The sequence below is a fragment of the Pituophis catenifer genome, unplaced genomic scaffold (genome assembly GCF_029215685.1).
Source record: "Pituophis catenifer annectens isolate HBS135680 unplaced genomic scaffold, rPitCat1.0.hap2 SCAF_1, whole genome shotgun sequence".
NCBI classification, from domain to species: domain Eukaryota; kingdom Metazoa; phylum Chordata; class Lepidosauria; order Squamata; family Colubridae; genus Pituophis; species Pituophis catenifer.
In genome coordinates this window covers 196,773,055-196,798,765 of record NW_027256881.1, presented here as the reverse complement: position 1 = coordinate 196,798,765, position 25,711 = coordinate 196,773,055, and the positions used below count along the sequence as shown (strand labels likewise).

Here is a 25,711-nt window from a genome sequence, read left to right as displayed (position 1 = left end):
ACCTAAGTTTTCCAGATGCCTTTGATGGGATAATGTTAAGGGTATACTACTATCATGTATTAGGGCACTGAGTTGGGAATTTCATAAACAGTGGCATAGGCAACCTGATGCTCTCCAGATGTTTTGACTCCTATAAGTTCTGATCATTCATCATGCTGACTATATCTTGTGGGAACTATAATCCAAAACACCTTCAGGATATCAGACGGTATGCATTAGGGCAATGCATATGGCCTTTTTTAGACTTCAGCTTTCAAAATTTGGAGAGAAGCATACGTGGTCCTGGGGCCTCCAGCTGTGCATTGCTGCTCCAGGTGTTTGTTGTTCATTTATTTATACATCCAGTGGCTTGCACATTCTCCCATGGGTTTGTTGCCTAAGGATTTTTCCCTTTAAAACTTGAACACTCTATACTCAGACATTTCCTGTAGCTGTCATAGTGCACATAGTGGGTCACTACAGCTGTTTGCATGATGAAAGCTACAGGAACTGGCTAAAAATAGAAAGTTCAGCATCTCTCCGGATCTGGCAAGGTAATCAGTTCTGCTTCCTACCTGTGATTACTGCTTCCTGTGTATGTTCACTGTTTCTTGGTTTTCTTTGAATTAGGTATAATTTCAATGGCAGCTATGTCCCAAAGATGCTTTTTCAAAAGGTAACTGGACTTCCTTGGTTTTTTTCCTTGAAAATGTTTCACTTCTCATCCAACAAGCTTTCTTCAGTTCTGACTGAGTCAGAACTGAAGAAGCTTCTTAGATGAGAAGCAAAACATTTTCAAGGAAAAAAATCAAGGAAGTTCAGTTGCCTTTTGAAAAACACCTTTGGGGCAACCATACATAATACCACCTATGCTTGCAATGGAAACTAAAATCTTCTGGATTGATTGCTCATGCCAGTTTCTCCCTGCTTAGGGATCACCCATTATTTCCCTAGCAATAAGATGTGAATTCTATTGAATGCAGTGACACTTACTTTTGAGTAAACATATTTTGAAACTGAGAGCAAGAGTCAAATCACATAGTGCATTCAGCATATGAATGCTGCTCTCTTAATGTTTTCGTTTCACCCAGATGAAGACCACAGCATGCAGTGAGTGGAAGCTTAATCCCTTTCCATATGTTACTATTTCCCTCTGTTTAAAAAAAAACAACCCGCTATGCTCAGATATGCTGCAGCTGAATAAGAAAATAATTAAAAAAAACCTTTAACTTGCACTTCAGCCCACATTTACTTGCTTCGTTCTCAATCATTTAAATTCTAGTTAAAAGAACTTTTGATCATTTGAAAAAAAATCTTGTTAATAAATTTATTTTTGAAGTGACATGCATATTTACCTTTGTGTCCAATCTAACAATTTCTTAATTTTAATTTCAAGTATTTCCTTAGCAGAAAATCTTTGCTCTTACAGTAAAATGGGGGCACATTAAACATCCAAGGAAACCACTTCTACAATTATTGTTTATCCTTTTTTATATAATGATAGAAAAGATTGCTGCTCTGTAATAATTTGTTGAATTTAATGAATTTGAGGAAGCATTATTTGATCTTTCCAAACGGCATAACTAGGCCAATTTATAGGTAGAAAAAACTATTATGGACCAAAAAAGGGACAATTACAGTACATGACATTTTAGAATAATTTGTTTGTGATTGTACACAAGATAAAATGATTAACTAATCAATCAAATGTAAATGCTCTTCTGTAACTGCAGATTTTTAAAGAATGAACTAAAGTTCACTTATTTTGGAAAAAATAGTGAGTACCTTGAAACATGTTTTATAAGCTTCAGTCACCTGAGCTTCATATGTTGTTTAAAGAATTAAAGAAACCAATTAGTTTACTTCAGTGGCTATCAACCCATCACAGCTCTTAACCAATAATGATCAGGCAGTTATTTTATAGGTTAATAGACAATCATAATTTAGCAAATGAAAACAATTATTATGATCCCATTTTATGTATATTTACTTGAGAATCTGTCTCTCTGCATATAAGGAGTATTTTAATGGAAGCTTGTATAGAATATCCCAGATTTTTGTATGGGCTTGTGTTTACTAGCTTTCATTAATGTAAAAAGAAACGTTTAAGAAAGCAAGAGGCAGCCAAAACATTGCTTCTCAGCTACACCTTATTGATCGGTTTTTTAATTGTATTCTTTAATTCCAGATGTAAAGCTTTATACTAAGATTCTCATCGATTGAGGAATCTATAAAACACTCTAACATAAAATCTTTCAGTTATTAAAAGTTCCACTTCCATAAAATCACAGTGACAAGAGGAATATTTTTATGTCTGAGAATGTTGTTTCCTGTTGCATGAAAATCCATGTCTAGATTTATGAAAGAAGACTATCAAATAACATTTTTTTAAAAAAATCATCAAATGACAAGGAGTTATAAATGCTGTTTTAGATTTGAATAATCTAAGTAATCTAATAATCTAATCTAATAATCTAATAGCCCAAAGGTATTGAAAGCATAGCTGTTCATACCGATAATGACTTAGCCTAGTTCTCAAATACAGTCTCTCTTAATTTTAATAGACCATTTGTAGGAGGAATTCCATTATTCCCAAATGTCTGTTAAATATGAAAGTACCATTGTGATAGTTTGTCATTTTGCTTAATTATATCAATGCACATATTACATAAATTACTATGAATATGGCAAAATTAAAAACAAATGTAACTGCCTCACCCAAATTATTTCTGATGCAGCAGAATTATTCTTTATTTGGGGAAAAGGTTTGGATGCAAATTTGGTCTGTTGCATCCAAAGTCTGCTGTGGGAGTCCATTAAATGGAGGCTTGACTACATTAGAATAAATAAGTGCCCTCTGCTGTTCTGCATAATGATTTGCTTTTTATTTATTTTGCACATGTGCTAATGCAAATGACTAGTGTAGTTCATGATAGATTTTTAAAGAAAACTTATAACCTGTTCCATAGGCCATAAGTACTGCCTGCTGTATCTTTTAACATCATCTTGAAAGCCATGCCTGCTGTTGTCTATCCTTTACTGGCTTACTTTATATTTTCTATCACAAGCAGATCTAATCTGACATAACAGATAATAGGAGCACGTTCATGCAAGAATCATGAGATTACAATGTGTGTGAATTCAGTCACTTGTCAGTAAATGAGGAAAGAATATCAAATGAGAAGTAAGGGAGACATACAGATGTCTCGCCTTACACTGATGACCAGCTGTGGCTAAAACAGTGGATGAGGTTTCCCAATCCCTAACTTTGCTCTTCCTTCTTACTGGAGAATTTGTCCATTGTCAAATGTTTCTGCCTTGACAAATTTTATTTTTCACTGTGAGATCCTACGGACATCAATGGAACCTGCATGACTTAATTGTATGGAACTGCAGCCTTAATTTGAAATTATTGTTTTTGTGGTTTGCATCTGGGAAAGAAACTTATGCCTCCAATGTTTTTGTGATGCTGTCTTCAGAGCTGCTTGTATGATAGAGAAAATTTATTTTTCTTTCTCTTCCTTTTTCAAAAGTCTATTCCCTGTTTGATTTGGGAGTTTTGGTTTTGCATGTTACGCTGAACTGCCCCTGAAATACACCCAAAGTGTACCCTAATTAAGCTTCCATCCGAAAGTTCCTGTAAAAGTGTTTCTTTTTACATTTCTGCATCTGTTTAGGTGTATCTCAACGGCTACCATGGTGATACATCCGAAACGCTGCTAGTAGGGAATGTGGATAAGGCTGGTCAAAAGTTAGTGGAGGTTGCCAAGAAATGCAGAGATGAAGGAATTGCAGTTTGCAGACCTGGGGCTCCTTTCTCTGTAATTGGAAACACAATCAGGTAAGCCTTATGCTGAGGAGTAATGGGAAAGCTGCCCAAATAGGACAAAGGCTATTGGTGACTTGGTTTAAAGCTGATGGCAAGTTTTATGATTCAGAATCATCATTTCAGTCTGATATCACCATGTGAACCCCGTTGTTCCCCCCAGGTGGTTAGAAAAGATTTTAAATGGTGAATTATGCAAGACCAGGTCAGGAAAACTATCTGTTAAAAAAAAAAAAGTAAAAAATGTTTCTAAAACTGCATTCACCCTTTCCCCAATATAATCACTAGCAATTTGGACTGCATTAATACAATATGGCTGTATTAAGATTTATGTAAATTCATCTGTTTTTTGCATGATAACAAATAGTGCCAAGTAAGGTGTTTGTTAATGTGATGAAGGACTTGAACATTTCTCCTTTATCCCAAAAACGCATAAGTGTAAAAAAAAAATGATGACTCCTTTGGGACGGTTCTCTTCTAATCTTGGTAAAACCTAATAACATTATATTGGCCTATCGTGTTCAACATGATTAAAATATATTAACAAGGTTTTTCATAATTTCTGCACGGGTCGTTTTTGTAAGAGTCCATCTTGTTTTTTTCCTGTGTTTACTAACACCATTAGGAGAGGCAGATGTATTTTAAGGCTATAATACATGCATTGCTAAGCATCCTGAGACTATGCTATTTTTATACTTTCCCCCCCTCCCCCAAATGCTTTACAAAAAATAAGAAAAGAGAGCAGCAAAATATCAGTTTGATGTATTTATAGCTTTAAAAATATTGTAACAGAGTCTGAATCAAACTTTAGTAAAACCACTTTGGGTTATATCCGAGAAGCTTTTATTGAAGACTTTGTATAAAATTGTGTTTTTGACAGTTTTAAATTATAGGCTAACTAGCCTGGGGAAAAAGGATAGTGTCTTTTCTGTTCTTTCATAGGAAATGTTGAATCAGACCCCTACTGGGAAAAGAAATTTAATGCATATCTCACTATCTTACTGTCCATGAATATAATAGAAGCGAATTCAAAATGTAGTTTTATTTTTGCAAATGGGATGAGTCGATGGATGCACCTCCATATTTTTGAACACCTAGAGTTCAACAAATTTACTGGTGGTGCGCTTGCATTTTAACAAAATTTATGCTTGAGTCGAAGGGGGCAGAGAAGACAAGATTCTTATTCAAGCGTTCTCTCGAGCACGGCATTCATGGCAGTGTCTAAAGGGCATGTCAGCCTTTGATTCTCTCTGAGAGGTAATTATCCTTTTCCTGTCACAGAACAACAAATGATAGCTAACTACAGAGGCACATTTGCAGTAGTCACATTCATCAACTGCAGGGGGAAAAAAATTCAATTTAATTGTGCAACACAGCTGCACACAGGCTTTTTGAGCAGTTGTGTTGTTCTCCCTGTCTTGCTATCCCTTCCTACCAGATCTATTTTTTAAACTTTTTTTCCCCTCCTAGCTTTTTTTTTCTTTCCCTTCCCCTTCCCCCTCCTCATTTTTTTTTTTTTTGTCTCTTCTTCCATTTTTACTCTCTGTACTTTCTTGTTAAAGTAATTTTCCTTTGTGGCTCTCATTCTTTTTCCCCCCCATTGAAGGCTATGAATGTAGAAAATTATCACAATTACTCATATAATTGAGCCTCTTTGTAGCAAGTGCAACTCCAGTAGCCTTTCTCCATCATGAAAATGGTTTCATTATAGGGTTTTTCATATTCTCTGACACCATCTACCCAAAGGAACAGGCGTGCAGATGAGATGTGCTAGGAATAGGGTAGATCAGGAAGGTCACAGTGGGAATAATTAGCTCTGCTATGGAAAGAGCATCTAGGCCTTTTACTGCTACATAAATGTACTGTCCATGGCTTTTAGGCACAAAAAAACTTACTAACAAATGGAGCTCCCGCCTACTACTTTGAAAAAAAGATTTGTATCAACACTACAATTTTCCATCATTAAGACTAATAACACAGAGCCTCGTATACATCAAGGGGAATAAAAAGAAAAATCTCACATTCAAGTGGCGACTGGGTTCTGACCTTTGTTCCCCTTTTTTGTGTACGACTTAACTCTTTACAAAAAAGAGCCACACGCCACACCAATAGGCAGGTGAACTCCAGCCAGTGCTGGCGAAGTGCTGCGTTCAACTTGAAAAATTGGAGAAAGCTCCTTGTTGGATAATGTGTTTCATTAGATTCACTCCATTAATTCTGGCTATATTAAAAGTGAGGCAGAAGGATCACAACTAAAAGTAGCTTTAATCTTTTCCTTCCTTCCTTCCTTCCTTCCTTCCTTCCTTCCTTCCTTCCTTCCTTCCTTCCTTTCTCTCCCCCATTTTTCCTTTACAGTGTTGATGCAGAGATCAGTATTTTCGCAGCACGAAAATATATATGCAAAGCTCTGTTGAAAAGCAAATTAAACCAGATTGATCCATAGTCACAATTGCAGACAGAATAACAAATCACAATCAACTGGCTCCCCCCCTTTCCTCCTTCAATATTTCCTTTTGAATTTATATATGCTACTTTTATTTAAACCTTTCTGCAACTAAAGATTTTTCTGGCCTAAGTTGTCATATATGTCTGAATATTGATATTTTTAAACTCGCGTAAACAAAACTACAAAGTGGTGGGGAAAATGTGTAAAATTTTCATCATGTTTGTGGTGATACTTATTAAGACTGTATGTCTTCTATCTGCCCTATCTTCAGAATGTTTGTAGATTTTTTTAAAAAGACACCATAGTGCCTCCTACATATTAATATATAGGATCGATGTGAATATGGTCTGCATGCCAGAATGTTCTGTCATTTTATGATTTGATCTTAAAGGCTCATGACTTAATTTGGGCTTAGACTCAATCAAACAAATGAAAATATTTATGAAATTTGTATTACACATTAGCCAATTCTTAGATGAAAAATCAAACGGCTTTTGTTCAAATCCCTTACATTGCTCACCAAAATTCAAATGGAAAGTATTTGATCATAACCACTAAGGAGTGTTCTTTACATATACCATAGCCTTTTTAATGTGATTATTACAACCACATACCAATTACAGTTTTTAAAATAGAGAATCTGGATCTCTGAAAATGACTTATAGAACCAAACAAATATAAGCATAGTTAAATCAGGGCAGTTTAAACTCTGTTGTTAACATTATTGAGATAAGAGTATCAATAAATGATTTCTAAATGTTTTAAATTATAAATACAATGTTTTGATATTACCTTAGAACAATACAAAGGCAGGGTTTTTTTTTTTAAAAAAAATCTGTTTCTATCAGATTATGCACATTTAAACAATAAGTGGCTCAGGCAAAATAAGTCATTTTAATGTCATCAGTGATAGATTTTCTTTGACAGCTACTGTAAATTACAATTACACTCCTTCTCCTTTGAAAGTAAGCATTGCAATAAATTATCTTTTATTTCAATCCATCAAGTCTGCCTTTCAGAAATGGAGCACCTCAAATAAAAGTTCAACGGCAGTGTAAGAAAAATATAGTAATTTGTGTTCGTTTGAAACCAAAAATGTACCTTTCTTTACAAAAAAAGTCCACAATTGTGGGTTTTCAAAAATATGGTTAATTATACCTCATCGTTCATTGTCATTAGAGGGAATCCCAGAAATTGTACATTCCATTAGTCTAGGGCTGTTATAGAAGGAATACCTTAAAACTCCCCCAACAGACAGTTGGGTAAGCCAGTACAATACCGCTGGCCAAATTAACATAAATTATCCTTTGTTTAAATATCTTTAAAAATTAGATTATATCTGCATTGCTGTTTGTGCTGTTGATTTGTAGAACTAAACCAAGGCAACTACTGAGAATATGTGGTCCTGGGGCCCTTCAAATGCTAAGAGGTAGGTCTTCATGTATTGATCTTCTATTTGTACATTGGGGCGTTCCTGTCCTGCCCATCCCCCCTCTGAATGGTCCCAGAACCCTTCAAGGAATCATTTGAGACTATATAAACAAATTCTATTTCTGATGCCACTAGTACAAATTAACATTTGATTCCATCATATAAATCATAACCATGATCTGGTCTCCTACTCTCCTGGAGTGGCCTTCATTTTTTTCCTCCTGATATTAAATCACTTAAAAGGATTGTTTTAAATCTGATAGTTACTGTCTTCAGATTTTTTCCCCTAAAGTAGCGCGCTGTTAGCTGAAACAAGCAAATGCTTTGTTCCTCTGAGAAATTCATACAAAATATAAAGAAAAAAAAGGTGTAAACTCATCTTTCAGACCAGAATGTGGATAAAATGGGGAGCTTGATTCCAGCCATGGGAAATAGATGTCTTATGTGTAGAAATATTACTTCAGTATTATATTTGCATGGGTAAATTGAAGCTGTTTTTTCTTGCACCATAATAATATGGTGCAAGAAAATATATAGCTCTAATTTAGAATCAGCTCATACAGGAAGAGGACACTGGTTCACATGAGAAAACCTGAACAGCGTCAAGTAGTCAAGATTTTTGAATTGTGGCTTCATTGATGTAGTTGGTTTCATGAACATAATTATATTTTTAATACATTGTAATCACATATGTTCAATTCAAGTATTGTTAACATGATCTTTTTTTCATTAAAAATATACCTATTTATTTACTTTTATTAAAAATATTTGTAGACCGTCCATTATCCAGGGGATCTTGTGACAGGCTAAAATTTAGCATGTGACAGATAATGCACTGTTTAAGCTAGAACAAAGGTTGCAAGATAATTGTACTGCGGATTTGCAATTCCTCTGTGTTTTCATGCATGCCTCTAATTGTTTCTTTACCTGCACTGACAGTCTAATGCTAACAAAGCTTTGGCTTGACCTGTTATTTTTGTATGCGGAAGGCTATTAAAATCTTTCAGAAAAGCAAATCCACTTTGAAGTTGTGTGAGATAGTACTGTTGTATGAGGAAGTTCCAAGATATGCCTTGTAGAATTGCTTCTTTGTCATCAATTAAAAAAAAAAAATTGCTCAAATCAATTTTCTAAATGCTGGGCTCATCCATATGTCCTGGTTGCCATGACATTAAGACATCCCACTGTTTGTAAAGGTCCTCACTATGGTGCCTCCATCTTCTTGCCAACCTATTGAAGCCAGTCCATGGCATTTGATTTGAAAGTGGTGCTTTCCCTGCTGTTTCAATGGGAGAACTCTCTAATAACAGGTAGAGGAGGTCAGCTGCCAGCTGGAGTCCATTTGTCCTGTACGCTGACTTCCAGTCTGGTTGAAGGGCTCATAGCCATTTTTTGTGGAATCTGGTATGGGACTACTAATCTCATCTAAGACCAACAGGTCTACCAGGAGCTCAATATTCCCATCAGTAAGCAAAAATGAGAAAGGCAGATCTTTGACCGGCAACATTTTCCTTTGATGGGCAGGTGAAGTGAGGGGCAAGTGGAAAGGAGTGAACAGAGCATCCTGATCATATTCTGGCTAAGATCTGGAAGTAAGTCATGCTAAGGAGGGCTTAAGGAGCCCTCCTTAGAACTAAGGAACTAAGGAGGACTTAATCTTGATTGTATATTTATATTAAATGAACCTTACGGTGGGATTTATGGAACTCAAAGGTTTACTGGAGTCAGAGAAAAATAAAGAGAAAGATACACATCCTAAAATACTCTTCTCTTTCCCCTTCCAATAAACACAAATGGGATGCTCCATTGGTTGCATTCCTTGAAATTTGACTGCTCTGTCCAGATATATCAATTTGGAAGTAAGTCCCACATCTTTCTAAAGCAGGTGTGCAAAGAGGCAGCCAGAATAATTATCTGGAAAGGGTAGTGTACAGTTTTCTAAATAGGAAGGCTAGTTTCAATTGGAAGGAGGGTGTTGTGATAGCGATCTCTGCTCCGTCATATGTTCAGGGGACTGACTCGTTCATTTTCCCATTGGTAAGTATTATCGGGTGGGAGGGGACAGTTTCCACCAATCACTGCCCTGAAATTACTCCATGTTACAGTGCTATGAAATTACTCCATGTTAGTGTTATAGTAGTAGCCTCTTCCCATTTATATCAACCCACCTCATTATATCTGACAGAGAAGGCATGCTGCAGACATCATCTGCCAGGGATTTACATTTGGTAGGTCCTAGGTGGCAAACCTTCTCTGCTGTGGCTCCCACTTTATGGAACATTCTCTCTCCTGAAATTAGATTGGCTTCATCTCTCAAGACCTGGTTATGTCATCAGTCTTGGAGTTTCTGGGGAATTGGAGATATATCTCAATGGCTCTACTGTACAGAAGTGTAAATATTCTATACAGTAGAGCCATTGAAGTGTATATATTCATTCTCTCTGATGGCATTCGTATATTTTCAGTTTTAATTAACTTATATTTTTTAATATTGACTTTTTATACTTTATAAATGCTTATTTTTATGTATATACTGCTTTTTATTTGATTGTTGTATGCTGCCCAGTCACTTCTCATGAGACGGGATGCTAAATAAATTTGATAAATGAATGAATGAATGAATGAATGAATGAATGAATGAATGAACATTTGACTGACCCTGTTCAGAGCCTGATTTTGGTTTTCTAAGAGTACAAACCACTTCTGCCCTTCTGTAACTAACTTTTTCAGAAAAAGCTGCTTTGTACTTCAACTGCAAAAAATAACAGAGGTAACTGGGAACTTCTTAACCATAAAATACTTCAGATAGACTTTATTTCACTTCAAGCTCAACATCTCTTTCCCCAAAGTGAAGTAATTGTCACTCCCTCATTGTGCTTTCCTATCTCCGTTGAGTTCTGGTGAAAGACAAACTCATGGGGTGGGAAGGGACCTTGGAGGTCTTCTAGTTCAGCCTCCAATACTTGAAAACCAAGAGAGTACTCCATTTTCTGTAGACATACTCTCCCTTGCCTGCAGTAGTGGGTTTCAATTTCGTTCGCTACCGTTTTGCTCATGGTCATGCGCGTGTGATGTTTCTGTGCATGCGCAGAAGCTTCTGCGCATGCACAGAGGCAGGTAGGCAGAGCCTCCTGCTGCTGCCACCTCTACCAGTTTGCCCAATCCAGGGCGAACCAGTAGCAACCCACCACTGCTTGCCTGCCATTTGAGCCATCGATACTATGGTAGCATTTTGAAAAAGAAAGAAAAACCCAAACTTTTTCTCTATACAATTTTTTATAAAGAGTATTCACACTACCAGGTTGTTTTTTTTCCCTTCAATCTTAAGTGAGGTGGGAAATGCCTCCATAGAGCCCTGTTTCTACACAAACGTAGAGCCCATGGGCGTCTTCCCCTTTATTTTCGGGCAACTTGCACTGGGCTGAGGCTCTAAACAAGGGAAGTAGGTCAGCATCTAATCTATAGAGATGCCTTTTATGCCATGCAAGTGTCATAAGCAATATCTCCTTTTGCAGTGTGACAAGATCTTATGTGCTCTGAGTTGCACAAAAGGTAACAATAAGACCTGGGTTTTGATGGCACATTTACTAAATATCAATTTGTTATTATTGCAAACAATAGATTCTTGCAGCATACTGAGCCATAATGTCTCTCCCCCACCTTTATTGTGTTTTAGTCTGTTCTGCAATCATACCCATTGTGGTTGCAAACCCAACTTATCATGACCTCATCCAAAACCCAACCTAAATATTACTTTGAAAGTAGCTGAAGGAGGACCGGACAGCCTGGAGTATGCTGATTTTGATATTGGTCATTAATGAATAATAACCTTTCCACAGGCCTCTCTTTGTTTTTATATTTGGTTTTGCCATTGTAAAAATAAAACCTGAGGTGGGAGGGGCAGCAAAAAAATATTGACTAAACTACCAGAGTAGAACAAGCAAATATATTAAGGAAAAATTAAATCATGTGTAATATAAGGAAATTATTATTCTTATAGTTGCATATCCAGGTAATAATTTCCATTTATTATTTATTGATCATTGTTACTTATTATTATTTAAACTTGCAGGCCATCTGACTCTCAAGGACTCTAGGCAACTCAAAGCCATAAATGAAATTAAAATAAAATCAGTAAAAAAAAAAAAAAAAAGATAAAAGATAGTCTTAACAGTTCTGAAATCCGACTCTGTGTGGAGTCAGTGCTTAATACGTGTTGAAGACAAATAAATGCAATGCTGCTCCTGTACAATTTTTGTCTACATGCATCACATTTTTTTTCTGTGTTGATAATGTTAAACAGCCTTTGTCTTCAATACTGTTGTCATGCCAATAAAATGTAGCAACAGAAAGCTATATATCTTGATCAACTTGAGCCAGTTCAGTTGAAATGTTTGTTACTTTACACCTTATTGACCCAACTAAGAAAATAGAAATGATTTGTTTAAATCCGAATGTTCTAAATTCACTGATTTGGCATAAGTGTGAATAAAGTGCTGGAACTGAATTGGTTGCGAACCACCATAATAGAAAACTTCACTATCGTCTTTCAAGCTGATAAAGATGATGATCCTAGTTCCAGTTGCTGGCATTTTGGACCGTGAAACATTTTTGTAAAATAGTAAGCCAAATAAGAGGAATTTGTCCTCTTCAATCAGGTGTAATTTGCAGTACAGTAAAACAGCATGAGACTTCGCTTAGGCAGATACCCATCTATTGTTAGAATAGATGCTCAATAAGACACATCGTGCAGAAGTACACTACACTGCAGCTCTGATTATTTATACATTAGCCCCTGCTTGCTGCTGATCCACAAAAAAGAAGAAGGGGGAGCCTGGCTTGCAATAGACTTTATCTCCCATCCGGATGGTGTCCTGGAAGGCCTTAAAGTCTGGCTGTTCTCCTGGGCCTTGAAGTTGAACGGGTAGAAGCCCTGGTTTAGCTGTGCTTGACATCATGCTGCCTATGTTTAGGGACTTCTCTTGAATTCTTTTGTCTTCCTTTTCTTTACTGTATTTTTTTTTAACCTGCTTGTATTTTTATCTTGTCTTCTTTTTATTGGGAGCCACCCAGAGTCATTTTTAAATCAGGCAGCGCCGAAATCAAATCAAGTAAATAAATACTGCTCTTTGCGTTCATTTCCCTCCCTCCTGCCCTGACCTGTTAATCTCTCGATATTTTGGACTACAAGTCCCATAGCTGTCAATGCAACACTACCGTGGAAAGTGGGAGAAACTGATATCATAAATGGAAGGTCCTTTAACACTGAATGTGTGGTACTGATTGCCTAAGAATCTTGTTCCTATTGCCCCGGAGTCAAAAGGCTTCTCTGACAATTTTTTTTTTCAGTAGAAAATATTGAGAACAAGGAAAGGAGCATTGTCATCAAATATCTACAAAAGGACAGCCACAAATCAAATGATCTTAAAGACATGGACATTTTTTTTTAAATGTATGGAAGCTTTTTTGATATTTTCATTATTCATAAGCCCAATTTCCTCTCTCAGTCGCACACAGGCACATACATCAGAATTGATCACCATCACAATGTAGCCCCCATAAAGGAGGTCTTCTCTGCTGTAGTGGTGTAGCTTTTTGTGCTCCCAATATGCACAGGCATTTGCTTTTAGGTATTAGCCTGTGCAAAGCATTCAGAGAGATGCATCACAAAAAGGTCTGAGTACGAGCAAAGGCTCAGCGTAGTTGTTTCAGGAGCATTCCCAGGAAGGAAGACAGCCGTGTGCTGGGGCAGTGGCATGTGAAGATGGGTTGGGGGAGCCCACAAAAACCACAGCTGAGCTTTCTGGAGGTGGCAGTTGCCCCAGTGCTTCTTACTGTCAATAAATGGTTTTTGAAAGTGCTCTCTTGAATCATTTGCAGAGAGAAACATAGCAGGAAAGTCAACAAAAGTCAGTCCAGAGGACTTGTTTTCAGTGAAACAAAGATAGGGAGGCTTCAGTTTTATAGCCAACAAATGCTGTGCACGCATGTTGTCTGTCACAGATTTATTTGTTCAGTTTCTATAGCTGCCCATGCCCATCTCAAGCAAGTGACTCTGTGTGACGAACCATCATAAAATAATTAAAAACAGCTACAAAATAATACAAACTTAACTTCAGGTATTCCTTGATTTACAACCATTTGTCTAGTGACCATTCGATGTTACAACAGCACTGAAAAAAGGCGACTTAGGACTGTTTTTCACATGACCCGTTGCAGCATCCCCATGGCCACGTGATCAAAATTTGAATGCTTGGCATGTATTTAGGATGGTTGCAGTGTCCTGGGGTCACGTGATCATCTTTTGTGACCTGACAAGCAAAGTCAATGGGGAAGCCAGATTCACTTAACAACTGTGTTACTAACAACAACTGCAGTGATTCACTAAGAAAAATTGTAAAACGGGGCAAAACTCAGTTAACAACTGTCTTGCTTAGCTACAGAAATTTTGGGCTCAATTATGTTCGTAAGTTAAGGACTACCTGTGTATATGGTAGCCGGGAAAAAAAATAATCACAGATATCAATACAGCCAGGAAATGGGGTCTTTCACACATACTGGGCTCCAAGCCCAGGCACAAATCCAGATCTTTAAGACCTTACGAAAGGCCATTCTCAATCCATAAGAGAGAATGTTTCATAGCGCAAGGGCTACCTTAGAGAAGGCACATTTTCTATTCCTCACCAGTCAACTTTCCATGTTAGGAATGCTTCGTTAATATTATTCCAAATTATAGAATCATGTTTTTCTCCAATACATTTAAATGTTCTGTGCTTAATTTGACAAATTCTTCATATTTCTACAATTGGCTTTCACCTCTTTGGTAAGACATCAGCTAGAGGATTTTAGTCAAATAATTGTTGGAGAAATTTAAATTGATATTTACATTTTTTTCCCCCTGCAAAATTCAGTCTTACTCAAAACTGAGGAACTAAGAACTCTGTTTCCTTGGCTTCTAGATTCAGTCTTGCTACAACAGCCTTTGCAATTTCATTCTGTATAATTTGCATGACGTTTGGAATATTACTTTGCCTCCTTTCTTTTGGGGTCTTCTTTCACCTGTTATTTCCTCAGCTTCCTGATTTTCAGTTCCTTTTCTACATTTTCGGACTATCTAAATCTACAGATACAGTTCCTTCTCATACCACTCATGTCTTCTCCTTTCCAGGTTCTTGCCCCAGGTTCCATGTCTCCTACTTTCTTGGATCTCTTCCTTCTTTTTCGATGGCCGTGCAAAGCTATTCCTTTCCATAAGAGATTTTTTCTAGTCAGAGAATTATCCTTTATTTCCTTTAGTGTAATAAGATTGTACATATGGACGGCTCTGGTTTGATGAGCTTAGTTGTAAAGGCTATTCCATTCATCACAACCATTGAATTAACCAATTTTAAAAGCCAGAAATACAATACAAAGCAGATTTATATATATCAAACTATATTGGATCAGATCTTTAGACCCAATATAGGAGTTTAAATTGCTCTTGGTGAAGTGTGCTTACTTTTCGCCTCAAGTCAATCTTGCACAATAGCACATCCAGTGGCGACACTAAATGGCTACAGAATTCCCACTGATCTAAAATGGGCACTAGATTTCTGACAGATATTAGAAACTGCATCCAAATGAATGGAATTGCTTGGAGTGTAGTGGTGGTTATATATATAAACCACATAAATAATTCATACTGAAGTTTACATATCCCTTGTTATATCTGTCAACTAGGAATGTGCAAATCATGCAAGGCCTTATTTGAACTAGTTTGGTGGCAATTAATTAGAAGGGATGATTCAGTCAAAGCTTTGAATGGAGGCTTTGCATAACCATAATATATATCTCTCTCTCAGCCACTGATTTATTGCAGAGAGGGAGAACTTCAGGTTCCAGGATCTGTGTGTTTTAATTTCAACTCCAAAACTAATGGCAGCTTAGTATAAAGCTATGCAGTTAGGATTAAACAATTTGGAAGTCAAAACTTATTTAAGTATCCTATCTAAGAATTAAAAAAAAACTTTTAAAAAAATACTTTAATGTTGCAAGATAATAGGCATGAATAAACCCAAATAAAAAATTAATCCAATTATTTTGGCACTAGCAAACTTGGAGAAAAGTATAGAAATGTAAAAAGGCTGTTGCTCCATTGTTGAAGAAACAGACTTATTATTTTCTCTTTAGCATGTTCATTTTTATGAATAAGTGTGGACATTGTTAACTTTCTGGCTTCTTTTCATTCTCATTTTTCTTGGGGACTCCAATTAAACCTTTCAAATCCCATCAAGACAGATTTTTTACCCCGTCTTTTAACTTCCATGTTCCTGTTTCTTTGTGTCATTACTTAACTCCCTGTGACTATTTAGGTGATCCATAAAGACATTTCAGCTATCATGCATTTGAGATCTATACTCTGCTGTGCCCCAGAATCACACAAAATACTGTAATAGCTAAAGATTTTTGTTGGTGTGTTGGTAGGCAAGCAGTAGCTAATCTATAGAACCTGTTCAGAAAAATCCGTTCAAGGTGTTATCTGTGAACATAATGAAAAGCTATTGACCTACTTCTCCACTTTGCAGTAGTTGGGAGTCTTCTGTATCCTGGGAACACTTGATTGTGGCCATGCGCTCGTGAGCATTGGGGCAAAGGGCATGGCCTCATGTGATGTGTAAAATAAATGGGAGAAAAGAAACCAATTCCTCGCCTTTACAGACACACAGGTTGGCGTCTTTGAAAAAGAACCAACCAGAATATTCGGGGAGGGGGGATTAGTATACAGCAAGTTCTCAACAATACCTCCAAATTGTAATTTTGTAGAGCTGACAATATCTCATGCCAACTGAACTCCGTCAACAGACATAATTCTACATATAGACGGCAGCATTTTAAGACTGCTGTTTTTTGTGCATGTCATTTCTTCGTAAAAAAAAAAAAGTACTGGACTCAACTCATGAGTGCCAGTGGTCACAGCCATCTCTATCACGTTCCTGGGGCAATGTACAGTATATACAAATAGAGTATTATTTAATGAAAGAACTGGAGCAATAAGACCATGTCTTCAACTTTCTTTCCTTTTACATGACTGACTTTCAGTTGCTATGGCATTATTAAGGGATATTTGCCTTGAACATTCCATAAAAATATTCTATAAAACAGGTTGCAGTCTTCAAATGTAAGGAAATTGGGAATTTGGGATGTGAAAGTATATGTAGCACCAATTTTTCCCACAATGCATCTATAATGGACCTAAAATGAGGCCACCAAGCAATAACAAATGTGTTATTGTATATGCAGTCATATGCAATCCCAGAGAACTGAAAGAGATCCTCTTTCTTTTTTAACAAAGAGAAGCCCAAAGAGGATTAAACCCAGTTAGCAACATTAGGAGCCACCATATGCTGAGTGAATTGGAAAATATAAAGACAATGGGAATTGTGGAATCCAGGGGCTCCATGGTTCAATCCTGAGCTATGTATGTTCTCTTATACTGGAACAGTAGGAATTGAATTAGCTTGAACCCTTAACAGTTTATTAACCCAGAGGAAGACACATTATGTTAATGATGATGAAGTTATACTGCAATGGTACAGTAGTGGCCAAAATTGTGGAAACCTTTTGGGGAAAGTGTATTTTTGAGGTTTGATGGCTAATAACACCCCTTTTTTTTTGGAGTAGTACTATAAAATTATATAGCAATGGAAAGATAATTTAATTTATGGAAAGATAATTTAATCAAGAATGTAATGCTTTTCAACTTTTTTCATGGATTCTAGATTTTAGGCCAAATTCCTGCAGTCTGCGCCAAACACTTCACCATTGCATCTTATATACACCCAGATCAGTGGTGGGTTGCTCCCGGTTCGCAGGAACTGTAGTAAAAAATTTTAGTAGTTCGGAGAACTGGTAATAACATTGGCTGGCCACGCCCCCGAACCGGGCCCCGGCCCCGTCGCCGCTCGCTTACCCCACCCCCGTCATCAGAGGCTTTTTTTTTTTTTTACTTTTAAAAGCATTTTTTCTACAACCTCTTCAGCTGAAAAAATGTTTTAAAAGTTAAAAAAAAGCCTCTGATGATTGTGCGGCTCAGCTGGGATCTCAGAAGCTTCTAAAAACATTTTTTTCTGCAAAAAAAAAATGCCTTCAAAAGCCTCTGGCGATCCCAGCTGACTTGCCTGATCATCAGAGGCTTCTAAAAGCATTTTTTTCTGCAACCTCTTTAAGTTGTAGAAAAATGCTTTTAAAAGTTAAAAAAAAGTTGGCCACGCCCACCCGGTCACATTACACCCACAAGCCACACCCACAGAACCAGTAATAAAAAATTTTAGAACCCACCCCGACCCAGATTATTTTCTTCTGTCATGTAGGCACAGTCTCTTAAATCTTCTATCACCACTTGCTGTTGTGCACCTTTTCCTGCCTTTACCAGTGTGGTTTTGTAGCGATTGAGTCTCCTTATACCTCTTCAAAAACTTAAAAATGCCATCTTGGTTAAGTTTCCACCAATTTTTCTTCTATTTTCTTTGTAACTGTAGCCTTGTTCACTTAACAATACTATTTTACATCACTTTCTGGGCGACCAGTCAACTCTTTGCACCATTACTTTAATTTTATTACATTTTACAAGGTCACTAAATGAAACACAAGAACACAAAAAACCCCAACCAATTTGATAGCGATCACGTAACACACTGACAAATGTCCTCATCTCACCTTCAGTACATGACATCAATAACTGAATCCTACTGTGATCTGATTGGCTCATTGCCAAAACAAGATGACATCTGGATTGGCTCTCTAAACACTCATGCTCATTGGCTACAATCAGATGAAGGAAAGCTACTTGATATCAACCTAAGCAAGTTGTGCTTCCTTTTTCTGGTTATTTGGCTATAACGTTTCATAGAATACAGATAATTGAACAAACTTTGTTGCATTACATTCTTGATTAAATTATCTTTCCATTGATATGTAATTTTATGGTACTACTAAAAAAAAGTGGTGTTATTAGCCATCAAACCTCAAAAATACACTTTTCCCAAAAGGTTTCCACAATTTTGGCTATTACTATAGGCAGCAGAGTGCCATCCAGTTGTTTTCAACTATTCCTCCTACTGTTCTTTGCTATTAATACCAGGCTAGCTGTATTTGATCAACATTTGGAGTTCCTTACCCCAATGTGCTGCAACGTTTATTTGCATTCTAATCTCAAATTGCTAAACTATGGTGTTTTCACTTCCAAGATTCACACTCATAATTGGCAAGCTTTGCCCTAATTCCTATTATGCTTTCGACATAATATATTGGACAAAAAGTTCACCCTTATTTAACTAATGTAAAAGATCATTCTGGTACCCCATGCCTAATTCTTACATAAAGTTCATTATATTTAAAGCTGTGGGGGTGTGATGGCTCAGCAGTTAAAGAGCTTGTCTGCAGAAAAGCTGACAGCCTGGGTTTAAAACCCAAGCACCACACAATGGGGTGAGCTCCCTTTACTTGTCCAAACTCCTGCCAAACTAGCAGTTTGAAAGCATGCAAATGCAAGTAGATAAATAGGTACCACTTCATTGGGAAGGTAACAGCATTTTGTGCACCTTAGCATATAATCATAGACAATGGACAACACTGGCTCCCTCAGCTAAGAAACAGAGATGCACACCAGCTCCTAGAGTCAGACAGAACTGGACAGGGAAAACTTACTTTTTATATTTAAAGCCACAAGCACACAAAGCCATTAACCGATCCCTAACCTTTGCAAACATATGCTAATGTGGGTAAGTGCTGCTTTTTAAAATATTTTATTTTAAAACTCCATAGGCAGGGTTGGCCACAATATTGGTCAGGCCTTAGGTTCCAATGTAATCCAGTGGAGACAGCAACATAGTTTTTATTTAAGTGCATGAAACAGCATTTGAGAAAAGAAGTTGCCTGTCATCTCTATTGTACTTCCTACTTATGCTCTGGGAATGCCTTTAAAGGAAAATGGCAATCTTCAGGTTTCTGAGTTTCTTTTGAATGAAAAGCAACAGTTACCCAGCTCTTCTGATTCTGCAAATTCTGGAGATAAAGCCAACTCCAATCAACTAAAGGGAACCATGGCTGTGATTCGGTTTAAGACCAGAGATGAGCCTATCGATTTGGGGTTTTCTCATTGGGCTTTTCTCACTTTTGTAAATAGATTGCTTGCTTCATCAAACATACGAATTTTTTTAAAAAAGAAATCAGAATTGAACATGTATATGTGTTTTGAAAATCATTTCTCCAAATGTGCATTTTTCTTTCCTGCAATGCAATGTATCTTGCCTATTTTGCTTATTTTTGTTTATTTGTATCCCACCTTTATTATTTTTACCAATAACTCAAAGCAGTGAACACATCCAATACATTTCCCTCCTTTTATTTTCTGCACAACAACAATCCTGTGTGGTAGGTTGGGCTGAGAGAGAATCTCCATTCCCACCCCACTCTGGGGCCAGCCAGAGGTGGTATTTGCCGGTTCTCCAAACTACTCAAAATTTCCGCTACCTGTTCTCTAGAACCTGCTGAATTTCACTCCTGTTACTGCCTGAACCACTTGAACAAACTGACTTTAATATATGCATTTTGTGTAATCTTTTCCCTAATATATTTTTAATTATTGAGGTGTATTGTAAATTCAAAGGACTGCATATTTTGAACTATGGCAAAAATGTTGGTTCAAATAATGCTTTGAAACTGTGAAAGTAGGTAAATTCATAGTCAGATACAATCTAAAATTCTCTCCTATCTCTATTTAAATAAGAATTGAAAGCACTATGGCTGCAAAATCTTCCTTTTATAAATGCTTGTATGCCTAAAATACACAATTTTGGATACAGATTCTCAATTTTACAAATAATGAAAGTATTGATCTAATGCTCTGTGGATTTGAAGTAATTAACTTTGTAATCCTCTGTCAGTTCCTGGACAAATGTAATTGTTTTTTTTTTTTTAAGTTCCTGATTTTTAGAGCCAGGATAACCCTCCAAAGGACAGGATTATCTTTGCAAGGTTTTTACCACAAGTTAGTACTTTCCTAGGTGTTGATGGAGATCTCCAGTAATAACGTTCTCCATCTCCTTTTCCCTTTTTATTACAGACTGAACAGCAGGGTATTCTGCCATTTTAAAAATGAAATGAAGTCTTGAGTTTTAGGAATATACAAGAATGTGCTTTTCTGTCAGATAGTGGTAGTGTCAGGATCCTCAGCTGTGGTCTTTTGTGAAAATGTGGTAATGATATCTTTAACGAAATGCATTCTTCTGAATTTGAAAAACGGTTGTTGTATTAAACATTTCTGTGTTTTTTTTTAAAGCAACATTGCCCATCAAAATGGTTTTCAAGTCTGTCCTTACATTGGTGGTCATGGGATAGGAACGAATTTACATAGTAATCCTGAAGTTTGGCACCATGGTAAGAGGGTCCCTCCTTAATTTTTCCATGGTCCTTTGAATACTTTACATTATATTTGCATCCAACTGCAAAAGGGTTGTGTTCCTGCCAGTATATAAACATTTTGTCATTTCTTAGAAATAATTGTCCCTTTCCTTACTCAATGGAAGTTAATGGACTTTAAGGGAAAATTCAAATGAACAAATCAGATACATGATCAAACAGAAGCAGTATCCAGAATTGTGGGAGACATTTTTCTTTCCACGCTAATTCAAAATGCTTACTATTGGTGATAAGCCTCTAGGGCTGGAGCATCAAACTCGCGGCCCTCAGGCCAGATGCATCACACTCTAGCCATGCCCACCCTTGGTTTAGTGAAAGGAGGGAAAGTTGCGATACATCACAACGTGACGCTGGGAGTTTGATACCACTGCTCTAGGATCTTCCGGTTTCCCACAAACCCAGGCTTGCTTGACAAATACAAAGAAGGTTTTGTAGTTGCCATGCATCATGATAAATCATAGTTTGTTGAACCAGTCATAGTAATCAGGTTTTTGACAGACATTAATCTTACGACAAGATTTCTACTGTAATTGCAATGCTTATAACTAAGGTTTGTACATTGCATTAAGCCAAACTAAATCACATACGACTTCATGCAACCTTTTGCAAACTAGTGCCTTCCAAGTGTCTTGGAATTGCCCATCTCCAGGAGGCAGGTTGGAAAAAGATAGCTTTCTACAATACATAGCCTCATTGGTATCTACAGCAATTGATGTTAATGTAAGAAAGAGGGTACACTATGGCTCTCCTCTGAGACATGACTTCTGTGCAAAGAGCAGTATGGGGAAGCAGAATCAGAAATTCTAGTTTCCATTTGATACTGAATGCCACACATTTCTTTTGTCATCTGTCTTCAGATTTTTGCAGATTACTTTTCCACATATTGATAAAAGACAGCTCTTGACGATAATCCCTCAGTACCCCACACTTTTTCCTACATTGGGGATTGGAACAGAAGCAGCATTTGGCCTAAATCTGAAATTACTAACTAAAAACCGGAGGGGAGGAGGTAGAGGGAGAATATTAGCATCTTTTCACTTCTACTTGGAAGTAACTTGTGTTATTTATTTTCAAGTAATGATACTGAGGAATCCAAGTGTGAAGATAATAGGTGGACTTCACTCTTTGTGTAAAATAGTCATTCGCCTAGATCTCCTTTAGTTTCTTTTACTCCCCAAGCATATAGGGTATTTAGATTTTAATTTAAAATCTGAATGCATTTCTTTCCTCTGATAATTTTTCATTCCGACTACTAGATGAATACTTAGGTTATTACCCTCTCCCCCAAAGTAGTTTCAGAATCAAGTGCAAGCCTCAAATTGGCCAGCCCTGTCTTCTGAATTCTGACAAATCGGCCAGTCCTGTCTTCCGAATTCAGAATACTCTAAGGACAGAAGAAAAGCTTTGCAGGGCCAAAATGGACTTAGCTGGGGGATTGGTCCTGTTTGAGAGAAACACAATTTCTAGCAAAAGATCATCTTTTTATTTACCTAGATAATTTAAAAAGTTTATCTTTTATTTTGTAGCAAACGAAAATGATGTATTAATGGAGAAGGGAATGGCATTCACAATAGGTTAGTTATGGTTTGTATTGAAACTGTTGTAATATCTTTGAGCAATTTTACTGTTCAATTGGATTTTCTTTCTCCTGAGTCATTCGGACTTCTATTGTTTTAATAGAACAATACCCAAGCACCTCTGTTTGAATGTTGAATGTCTTAGTATAGTTATTCTAAACTCATTGGATACGATTTCTATTTGCATTTTCATGACACTATCTACATTTTATTAGTTTTGTTTTTTTTTTTTAAAAAAATGATCACTGACTTCTGATTTTAATATATATTTTATATATTAAATTGGTATGCTGCCCATCTCTCTGTCCAGAGGTGAGATGGCTTCATTACCTGAGATAGTGTTCATTTGCCCAGAACAGAACAGTTGCCCATGACTACTCTGTGGAGTAGTGCCTTGGGTTGGAGACTTCAGGAAGAGCTTGCTCAGGGAGGCATCAAGCAAGGAGAGCTGACAATTCCTCAGTCCATCCTAAGGATAGATTTAGATTGTGTCATGACAGCCCAGTGGGTTTTGGGAGGAAGGGAAGCTGAGCTCATAGTAAGAGGTCAGTTTGAAGGCTGATTCCCCCCAAATATCAGATTAACCACCCAACTCTCTGGGAACAATTATGCCCCTTTATTGGAGCCCAGGAGCTGCCCTTCTATCATTTTGGCTGAGTAGCCAGTCAGCAGCCCTCACCTGGGAGATTGAACACGCTAAATACCAATCATCAAGAGCTTATCAGGGGGTGGAAAGAGAGAGGAAAAAATGTATTCCTCACTCACGGCGTGCCTAAATGGTACAGCAATTAAGGGGAAATAAGAAAATTGTTGTTTTGCTGATTTAATGAACATTTTAAAACCTGCTTTTAAAAAAATCAAATATTTCCATCCTGCCTGCTCTTTGGAGGAAAGTGGCTGAGGGCTTTGGTTGTTATGATCCATGAGGATCTTAATTAAAGCTTGATTAAAATGCCCTTCTTCCACCTTTTGAAACAGGGACGCATCCAGCATCCAGGTTCCAGCTTGACGGTTGCTTTGCTTTCCTCCACCGATAGCGACTGCTTTTGTGATTGGGATTTTTTTTTTGAGCGATGGCTCAAGTAAAATTCAAGACGGTTTATCTGGACAAACTGGCGCTTGGGGGTTAGGAAGGACAAGCTTACAAATCACTATAATACCTATTTAATTCTCTGTTTGTCGTATCAGAGCCTGTAATAATGGAAGGATTGACCGAATGTTATCTCCTGGATGACGATTGGACTCTGATAAGTGCAGACCTCAAAAGGTAGTACCTTTCCTGTTGTCATTTTAATTCTCAGTTTAATTGATAATTCCCTAATTGGAAGTTCTCCTGTTGGATCTCATGCATTTTCCCTTCAAAATGGAATCCCAGGACCACCTTGTCCCCTAACTCCGCTGCTTCTCTTTCAGATCAGCCGTGTTTGAGCACACCGTTGTCATTACAGACAAAGGAACAGAAATCCTGACCCTCCTGGCTGAGGAAACTTAAGAGCCACCAGCTGGCAAGAAGGACCTTTTTCCTGTGGTTCTCCCGGGAGGAGCTGGCATCAACCCATTTATTTATTTAGGGGAGCTGCTTTCTTGCGGGATCTTCGAAGGACCCTGATGTAAACCGGATAATCTTTGAACAAAGCATGTAACCACTTCTACTCCACAACTATTAAAAAATATTTAAAAAACCCTTTCTTTAAAAAAAAAAAGTGAGGATGTGTTTCTCTCCCCTCACCCGCCCACCCCTTGTTTTGGTTTCTCATGCTTTGTTTCAAGGCTGTTCCTAGCCCCTGTGGCAGTGCCCACATGTTTACATAGCCAAATGGGTTTTTTTTTTTCCAAAGACATGGAAACAACAGGAAAGCAAAGGGGCAAACTTTATTTCTTGGGGCTTTGCAGCCACTTACCTTTTTAGCAACCATTCAGCGCTCTCTATATCAGAACTTTCATACCAAACGACCCTCCTTGACCAACAAGAAAAAAAAAAGTGGGTTTTACTGTATTACTTGTTACTCTGAGGATGACATTATTCCTTGAGAAAGAGGATCTTGCCTAAACTGGTGCCCATTTTCCCAGGACTCCAGCCTGACCTTGCATCTTTGCTGCAGAAGGATTGTTTGATCTGGGTCTTCACTTGTGCCCCAAATCCCAAGCCGAACCTCTCAAGGAAAGGAGAAGTATGGACGCCTGGCAATTGAAAACTTCCTTTGGGGTGGGAAGTGGGGAGTGCTGAATGCCCAGAGGAAGCCTGAGAAGAAGGGCTGGCTCTGACTTGCGACCGGTCCCGCTTCTGCCTACAAGGACCACTGTGGTTGTGGCTTCTGCTAGTCACACACATAATACCGTGGCCCATCTTCAGTAACGGGAGGGAGTGGGAGTCGCTTGCTGTCCCGTGTGTTAAGTATCTTGGGGGGGGGGGAACTGCTGGAGATCTTTTCCAGGCCATCCCCAAAGTGGCGTATGTTGGGGGGGGAAGCCGGAGAGGGTCCCGCACAAGCTTCAAGCAGGATCACCTAAGGCTAAAGGCGAGCCTCAACGAGGGAAGATGCTCGGTGGGGAAGGAAAGTTGCGGATGTGGGGCGAGTGAAACGCGCTTTTGCTGCGCTGGAAAGGCGCCTGGCCGGGATGGAGAGGGTGCAGTTGCCGATGCAGACGAGCTCCTTGGACAGGGCAAATAGGACGGAGCTGGGAAGAGAGAAAGGGGATCTCCTGACTGGGCTCGGGGTCAGTCACCCGAAATTCATTTTTCGGGTGATAACAATCACGCCAAAGCCCCCAACTCATCCCCACCCCCGACCAAAAGTTGTGGTACTCGGCTTCACCTCGAGCCTAAGCTATGTTTGCCACTTTTCTTCTATGAAACCCAACTATGAAGCGGTGCCACTGTGGCTACTTCAGTAGTCGCCATCAAAGCAAATCGTGGGGCGACGGACAGCCACAAAATTGGCTTCGTTTAGAAAATACATTAAACGGACAGTGCTGGGATTTGAAACCAGATTT

The 25,711-nt window shown here is 37.9% G+C and overlaps 1 protein-coding gene across 1 annotated transcript in view; it reads left to right on the top strand.

Moving 5' to 3' along the window:
* METAP1D (methionyl aminopeptidase type 1D, mitochondrial) overlaps window positions 1-24,396 on the top strand; it is a 92,001-nt gene extending 67,605 nt beyond the window's left edge. Inside the window, exons 6-10 of the mRNA XM_070956905.1 lie at window positions 3,657-3,820; window positions 21,001-21,098; window positions 22,667-22,714; window positions 23,906-23,984; window positions 24,131-24,396. Of these exons, the coding sequence (XP_070813006.1) occupies window positions 3,657-3,820; window positions 21,001-21,098; window positions 22,667-22,714; window positions 23,906-23,984; window positions 24,131-24,209 (468 nt within the window). The 3' untranslated portion in view covers window positions 24,210-24,396. The remainder of the gene's footprint in view (window positions 1-3,656; window positions 3,821-21,000; window positions 21,099-22,666; window positions 22,715-23,905; window positions 23,985-24,130) is intronic.
* Window positions 24,397-25,711: the final 1,315 nt, after the last annotated feature.